This window comes from Loxodonta africana, chromosome 13, assembly GCF_030014295.1.
Source record: "Loxodonta africana isolate mLoxAfr1 chromosome 13, mLoxAfr1.hap2, whole genome shotgun sequence".
NCBI classification, from domain to species: Eukaryota; Metazoa; Chordata; class Mammalia; order Proboscidea; family Elephantidae; genus Loxodonta; species Loxodonta africana.
The window spans coordinates 33,586,736-33,595,297 of NC_087354.1; the positions used below are offsets into that span (position 1 = coordinate 33,586,736).

The 8,562-nt window shown below is 38.4% G+C and overlaps 1 protein-coding gene across 1 annotated transcript; it reads right to left on the reverse strand.

Annotated features, from left to right (window-relative positions):
- Positions 1–6,463: 6,463 nt before the first annotated feature.
- On the reverse strand, positions 6,464–7,870 carry SAXO2 (stabilizer of axonemal microtubules 2). Its single transcript, XM_064267199.1, has one exon. The coding sequence runs from the start codon at positions 7,491–7,493 to the stop codon at positions 6,501–6,503; it is 993 nt and encodes a 330-aa protein (XP_064123269.1). The 5' UTR covers positions 7,494–7,870; the 3' UTR covers positions 6,464–6,500.
- Between the last annotated feature and the right edge of the window lie 692 nt (positions 7,871–8,562).

Consider the following 8,562-nt stretch of genomic DNA (forward strand, 5'->3'; position numbering starts at 1 on the left):
GGATTGGAATGCGGAAGTTGAAAACAAAGAAGGATCAGTAGTTGGCAAATATAGCGTTGGTGATTGAAACAACGCTGATTGCGTGATAGAATTTTCCAAGACCAATGACTTCTTCATTGCAAATACTTTTTTTACCAACAAAAATAGTAATTATACAGGTGGACCTTGCCAGATGAAATACACAGGAATCAAATCGACTACATCTATGGAAAGAGGTGATGGAAAAGCTCGATATCAGTCAGAATAAAGCCAGGGGCTGACTGTGGAAATAGACCATCAATTGCTCATATGCAAGTTCAAGTTGAAGAAAATTAGAACAAGTCCACAAGAGCCAAAGTGCAAACTTCAGTATAGCCCACCTGAATTTAGAGACCACCTAAAGGATAGACTTGATGCCTTGAACACTAATGACTGAAGATCAGACAAGTTGTGGAATGAAATCTAGGACATCATACATGAAGAAAGCAAAAAGTCCTTAACAACACAGAAAAGAAAGAAAAGACCAAAACGGATGTCAGAAGAGACTCTGAAACTTGCTCTTGAATGTTGAATAAGTAAAGCAAATGGAAGAAATGAAGTAAAAGAGTGGAACAGAAGATTTCAAAGGTTGGCTACAGAAGACAAAGTAAAGTGTTATAACGAAATGTGCAAAGACCTGGAGATAAAAAACCAAAAGGGAAGAACATGCACGGCATTTCTCAAGTTGAAAGAACTGAAGAAAAAAGTCAAGCCCCAAGCTGCAGTATTGAAGGATTCTACAGGGATAATACTAAACGACACAGGAAGCATCAAAAGAAGATGGAAGGAATACATAGAGTCACTGTACCAAAAAGAATTGGTTGACGTTCAACCGTATCAGGAGAACTTAAGGTACAGAAGGAAGAAGTCCAAGCTGCACTGAAGGCACTGGTGAAAAACAAGGCTCCAGGAACTGACAGAATACCAAGAGAGAATGTTTCAACAAACTGATGCAGAGCTGGAAGCAGTAACTGGTCTATGCCAAGATATTTGGAAGAGAGCTACCTGGCCAACCAACTGGAAGAGATCCATACTTGTGCCCGTTCCAAAGAAAGGTGGTCCAACAGAATATGGAAATTATCAAATAATATCATTAATATCACATGTATGTAATTTTGCTGAAGATCTTTTAAAGCAGTTGCAGCAGTACATCAACAGTGAACTGCCAGAAATTCAAGCTAGATTTAGAAGAGGATGTGGAACAAAGGATATCATTGCTGATCTCAGATGAATCTTGGCTGAAAGCAGAGAACACCAGAAAGATGTTTCCCTGTATTTTATTGACTATGCAGAGGCATTCAACTGTGTGGATCATAACAAATTACAGATAATATTGTGAAGAAGAGTGATTCCAGAACACTTAATTGTGCTCATGAGAAACCTGTACATAGACCAAGAGGCAGTCGTTCAAACAGAACAATGGGATACTGCGTGGTTTAAAGTCAACAAAGGTGCACGTCAGGGTTGTATCCTTTCACCATACTTATTCACCATGTATGTTGAGCAAGTAATCTGAGAAGCTGCACTATATGAAGAAGAATGGGGCATCAGGATTAGAGGAAGGCTCATAAACAACCTTCAATATGCAGATGCTTGTTGAAAGTGAACAGGACTTGAAGCCCTTACTAATGATGATCAAAGACCACAGCTTTCAGTATGGATTACACCTCAACATAAAGAGCAAAAATCCTCACAACTGGACCAATAAGCAACATCATGATAAATGGAGAAAATTTTGAAGTTGTCAAAGATTGCATTTTACTTGGATTCACAATGAACGTCCTTGAAAAAAAAAAAAGCAGCAGTCAAAAAAATCCAATGATATCAGGTGGACACTTGAGACTATGTTGGCATCTCCTGCCTGGAGGGGAGATGAGAGGGTGGAGGGGGTTAGAAGCTGGTGAAATGGACACGAAAAGAGAGAGTGGAGGGAGAGAGCAGGCTGTCTCATTAGGGGGAGAGTAATTGGGAGTGTGTAGCAAGGTGTATATGGGTTTTTGTGAGAGAGACTGACCTGATTTGTAAACTTTCACTTAAAGCAAAATAAAAATTACTAAAAAAAAAAAAAAAAAAATCCAATGATGCATTGCATTGGGCAAATCTGCTGCAAAAGAGCTCTTTAAAGTGCTAAAATAAAGATGTCATTCTAAGGACTAAGGACTAAGGTGTACCCAAGCCATGGTATTTTCGATTGCCTCACATGCATGTGAAAGCTGGACAATGAATAAGAAAGACTGAAGAAGAATTGATGCTTTTGAATTACGGTGTTGGCAAGGAATATTGAATATAGCATGGTCTGCCAGAAGAATGAACAAATCTGTCTTGGAAAAAGTACAGCCTGAATGCTCTTTAGAAGCAAGGATGGCGATCCACCAGACTGAGTCCAGCACAACTAGATGGTGCCCAGTTACCACCACCAACTGCTCTGACAGGGATCACAGTAGAGGGTACTGGACAGTGCTGGAGAAAAATGTAGAACAAAATTCTAACACACACACAAAAAAAGACCAGACTTACTGGTCTGACAGAGATTGGAGAAACCCCTAGAGTATGGCGCCCAGACAGTAATGAAGTCATTCCTAAGGTTCACCCTTCAGCCAAAGATTAGACAGGTCCATAAAACAAAACGAGACTAAATGGGCACACCAGCCCACGGGCAAGGATGAGAAGGCAGGAGGGGACAGGAAAGCTGGTAATGGAGAACACAAGGTAGGGAAGGGGAGAGTGTTGACATGTCGTGGGGTTGGCAACAAATGTTACAAGATAGTATGTGTATTAATTGTTTAATGAGAAGCTAGTTTGCTCTGTAAACCATCTAAAGTACAAAAAAAAAAAAAAAAAAAGCAAGAATGGTGAGACTGTCTCACATATTTTGGACTTGTTATCAGGAGGGACCAGTCCCTGGAGAAGGACATCATGCTTAGTAGAGGGTCAGCGAAAAAGAGGAAGACCCTCAGTAAGATGGATTGACACTGTGGCTGCAATAATGGGCTCAAATATAGCAAGGATTGTGAGGATGGCGTGGGACTTGGCAATGTTTTGTTCTATTGTACAAAGAATCACTGTGCTGGCACCTAACAAGAACAACAAATTGTATACCTGTAAAAAGTTGAATTGGCAAAAGTTGTGTGATAAATTTACAGCAACGGAAAAAAAAAAAGGTAGCTCTAAGGGCTGCTTATGTACAACCAAAAACCTCATGGAGTTTGGTTTCTTGGTTTGGACATTTACAGTCATGATTTCATGGGGCATCCCAGTTAATTGGCCTAATAATATGCTTAGTGCATCTGTTTTACCTCCTAGAACAGGAGTTTGATGCATAGTGCCTGGGGTCTTAAAAGATTGTAAGTGGCCATCCAAGGCATAACAATTGGTCTCTATTTGCCTGGAACAATAGAGAAAGAAGGAGAGTCAAGAATAGGAGGAGGAAATGGAATGTGTAGCTAATTGCGCCCATGAACAACCTCCCCCTTTGCCATGAGACCAGAAGAGCTGGATGGTGCCCAGGTACCATTACTGAACATTTTGATCAAAAAGTCTGTAGAAGAATCTTAATCAAAAGGGAGAAAATGCAGAAGAGAATTTTCTTGACTTGGCCAGTTCTTACTATCTTTTAAAATGCAGCTCAGCTGTCCTCTCCAGATTTTCTGGAGCCATGAAGGCTGGATGAATCCCTGAAACTATTGCTCTGAGATATTCTTTAAACCTTAAACCTAAAATATGCCCTGAAGTTTTCTTAAAACCAAACAGTATTTTAGCTTAACTAGTAAAGAATGTCTGTCTTGAGCATCTTGCTCTTTTAAGATCTATCTGTATGGGATCAAATTGACAATAGCAACTCAAAAGATTAGACAGGGAACTTAGGGGACAGTTAGTTAATGTTAACTCAGAAAAGGAGAGAGAGAATGCACAACTCAAAGAATGCAATCAATGTCACTGAATTGTACAGTAGAAATTGTTGAATTGGTGTATGTTATGTGTATATTCTCAACAACAAAAATAAAATAAAAACAAAAGAAATCCTGTAAATTTAATATATTAAGAAGCTGGGATGCTGGGTTTCCAGCCTCTGAATGGTGAACACTCCCCTCCTTCCTTCCTGCATGCAGTTTTTATAAACCATAAAGGTTTTATTTCTAATTTCTGAATCTGTGGTCTTATTTTCCACAACAAGAATATGCAAGGAGACAGGATGAGGACTGGATTGAGGTGGAAATTTTTTACTGCATTTTCCCTCTGATTTTTCCTCCTTTATCAGATTCTACAAGTTTGGCTTAGTGAAAATTTCTCCTAGAATCTCACAGGCTGTTAAAAAATATTACTAGTTTCCATTTGTTGTTAAAATATTATAAGAACGTGTGTGTGTGTGTGTGTGTGTGTGTGTTAATGTTTAGTATTTCAAGGAGATGTAAGGAAAGGATGCATTAGGGGTTGTTAGCTTTCCACCATCATATTTTGGAAGCCCCTTTAACTCTTGCACAGACACAAAGATCCTTCTATGTTCCTGTAGTTTCCACCATCCTACTTTTCTTGACTTGGCCAGTTCTTATCTTTTAAAATGCAGCTTAGCTGTGCTCTCCTTAAGGAAGCCTTCCCTGATCCCCTTCTATATCCTTCTATGCATCTAACTCTGTGCCTGTATCTATTTTCACACCTATTATATTGACTGTTAGGTTACGGGGAGACACTATTATTGGTCTTTGTGTCCTCAGCCCATGGTGCATTGCCTTAGGAAACTCCAGTAGATGTCTTATTAAGGGTGATCCTTGTCCAGGGAGGGAGAAGGTGACCTCTAGTAGATTACAAAAGGATCTGAACATCCAGCATTGGAGAAAAGGACAGGATGAGGGAATGCTGTAGTATTCTCTAATCTTTATTTTGATGTATATAATATTTTCTATTTAAAATCTAAGATTATTATGTACAGCTGGTAAGCCTAAGCAGACATTTTTATAATGCTCTATTTTCCAGAGAAAATTGGATACGAAAACTATGTAATGAACATTCATTTCTTTTATTGTTTCATTAATGTTGTACAGAGATATAAAATTCCACATATATTTTCACTAATACATGCATATGTTATTAAAAACAAATTTTAAAAGTTTAAGCAAATTTTGATGAACTTATCCTCAATTAAGTCTATATTTTGAAACAATTTTGAAGCTATAAAAGAGCCCAAAATTCACTTTAATCATATATAATTATTTATTAAAGAAAAAACATCGAGTAAAAGTTTAAATCACCAGGAAATTTTCAGTATTATAAATGCTATGTGTTCTTTGTAACATCATTTCGTCCTTCCCTTGTTAGCACTTATTTTTATGCTGGAAGAGTAGGATGAGGTGACTGTGACCCATGGTGGGCTCAGTGAATCCAGACATGGCAATGGGGTGCATCTAGGGTTACTCCGAAGATTTCTTCACAGCAGTCAGCCGTTTCTAAATCTACGTGACTAAATACTTTTTCGTTTCTGCAAAGGCTGTCATTCAAACCATATTATTTACCCCAATCCAAGCTCTCTACTTCCTGTAACAACTTCTTGGGTGATTTTGAAGCTTTCGAGGGGATGACTCCTCTCAGAAATGCACGCTACGCATGAGCTCAAAGCAGACTAGGTTATTTAATGATCCTTGATACTGACCAGAATATGAGTATTCAGCAGGGAATTATCCTAATTTGAAAAAGGAAAAAGCAGGTACAAAAAAAGACTATAAGACTTATTGACAATTCCTTCCATTAGTTTAGTATTTTACTTTATGGATTAAAATATATGATCTGATGCACAAAATAAACTTTTTGTGAGTAGGCAGAACAGATATCCTTTTACAAATGAAGACACTGAGGCTCAGAGATAAGTTACTTGCCTAAGATGGCACAAAAAGAAAGTGATGTAACTAGAACTTGAACTCAAGTCTGATTTCCTTCCACAACACAATGCCTCTTGCTAACCTGAACACAGTGAGGAGCAGCACAGCCGTCTCCAACACCACAAGCCAAAACTTCTCTCAGTGTACACTGTGTGGATGCCTTGAAGTCTAAGGAAAATGAATACTATTGTCTTGAAAGAGGAGTCCATATATCATTTTCAATGGTGTTCTAGATGGCCCTAATGCACTTGATAAATGAAAATGGGTATGTGAATACTGGTATAACTGCCATAATTATAAACAGAAGTATAAATGATAATAGATTGGGGACCAGCTATCCAACTGTATGTTTGATATTAAAATTGTTCAGATGAGAATATATATTATTCAGCTTTCAAAATGCATATTAAAGAATAATCTTGGTTAAAAGATAAAAAATGAAATACATTTTAAGATTCTGATTTCCTATAGTAAATTTTCTGATTTTATTATTTCAAAATCTGAAAAAAATGATTCATTATCTCTCAATTTTTTTTCCACTATAAAAATTGGTTTTGCCCTTGGAAAACCAACATCTTGCTAGGTAGCTTTCCTTTAAGCATGATTTGATGATTAGAAAGCCTTCACTGCAGGAGTGACCTTGCGGAAGAATTTATGACCTTGGGAATTTGTATTTTCAAATATATAACCTGGAGGGGAAGGATAGCTAGCAGGGCAGATTTCCTGTTTCTTTGGTGTGTACTCTGTAGAGTACATGGTTACATCATCAAATGGAATAGAACTCCTAAGAGCAACATTTACAGGTTTGCAACTCTCAGTGGGAATCAGTTCATGTTGCACGTAATGAGATCTGAAAGTGCTCAAACCATCAAATTTTCCAGATGGGCTGGGAATCTGCTGATGCCTCTTAATAATTTCCGGACGACAACTTTCCCATGCTGGAAAATCTTCCTTCGTAGTGCTTTTTCCTTGGAAAGGAAAATTGTTATTTCTTCTATAAGAAACTGGCCTTATGGGAACAACACGGTTGGCCAGATATGGAACATAGTCAAGATGGCTTGTGCTGCTTAACTGCATAGTACCCGCAGGTGGGACATACTCCGGTATTTTCTTGACTACCGGTGGTGGGATTCCCCATGGTTGAAAACTTTCTTGGAATTCAGTGCTTCCTTCAAACTGGGCACTTTGGGTCACTCTATTGTATGCAGGCTTGCAGATTTTTGCAGTTTCACCAACGAGACCCTGAAAGTCATTGCGGTGAGTTGTGAGATCCTCAAAAGGTTGGCTGGTTGGCTTATAAACTTCTTTTGGCCTTGCAAACTTGAATTCTAGCTGATGCGGCACATAATCAAGGCGATGACTTGTATCACCATTAAAAGGGATTGTAGAACGTTTGACCACAGACGAGGGTTTCAAGCTTTGCCTAGGCTTTACCTCCTGAGGAACATAGTCGTCCTGAAACGTAGTCAAATTTCCAAATTTCACAGTAGGGGGATGATAAGTTTCTTCTGGTTTATAAAGTTCACTTTTCTGAATGTCCCAAGCTCTATAATCATCTTGAAAATTAAAAAATAAAAAGTTTTTAAATATGCAGAAAATAACCATTTTCTAAAAATCATGCCTTACTTCTCACATTGCCAGACATCCTTCTATTTGCTTTACAATCTGAATGATAGCATCTAATTCCCCTCAGTTTCACTTTTTTTTTTTCTTATTTACACCTTTCTCTTCCTATCTCCCAGCTTCCCACTGTCAGATTCACCTGATTCCATAACGAGGGAACAGCACATCTGACCCTGACTGTCGACTGTGTTCTAGAACCAAAAGGACTGGGCTGGGGTAAGAGCAGAGTTGAAGAGATTACTGTTGTGCTCCCTCACTTGAGATATGTGAGAGCTGGCTGGAATTTCCACTAACGTAAGGCTGAGATAAGCTATAAAACCAAGGTGCTTGGGCTCAAGTCAAGGGCCATGAGGTGCGGGCAAAAGTGATGTCAGGATTATTCCTTACTTTGGAGGGACTCTTCAAAAGAGAAAAATTCCCATTCCATTATACTCCTACACGACTCTCTAAGTAAAGATACAAGATAACTTGTACTATCCACAGAGATCTGTGACTAACTTTTCCTCCTCATGAAGTAGGTTTTGAGGCAACTCCAACAGACAGAGGGCCATCTAGAGGCCAGGAGCCTGAACTGAGTGCTTTGAAGAGTATTAGAAATTGTGTACAGAATTTAGAAGTGAACATCAGAGCTAAGATCTGAGAGTTAAAATTTAAATACCTCAAGTCTGCTTCCTAGACCATGGATGGAAAATTGAAGTGCTTATATTTTATCTAGTTCCAGATGAGAAAGGTAATAATATGGAAAATAATATAAAATTAATTTCACCCCAAAATATCTATTTCTAAATACCAAAAATTAATCTCTAGAAGTTTATACAAAATAAAGTATTAGAGCCTGGACTAAAGTCTATGCAGTGCTGTTGGAAAGGCCAGAATTGAAATGATTATTACGTGGATGCCTCCTTTCAGGAAAAACTGCCTCACCCATAGACATCTGTGCCAAGACGGCCAAGTTTTGGACTAAATGATTACTGCCACTTCAAGCTACTAGTGTTTGGATGAGAATGGGCACCTAACCCAAGAGTAGCCAATCTTTAGGTTAGTAAAGACC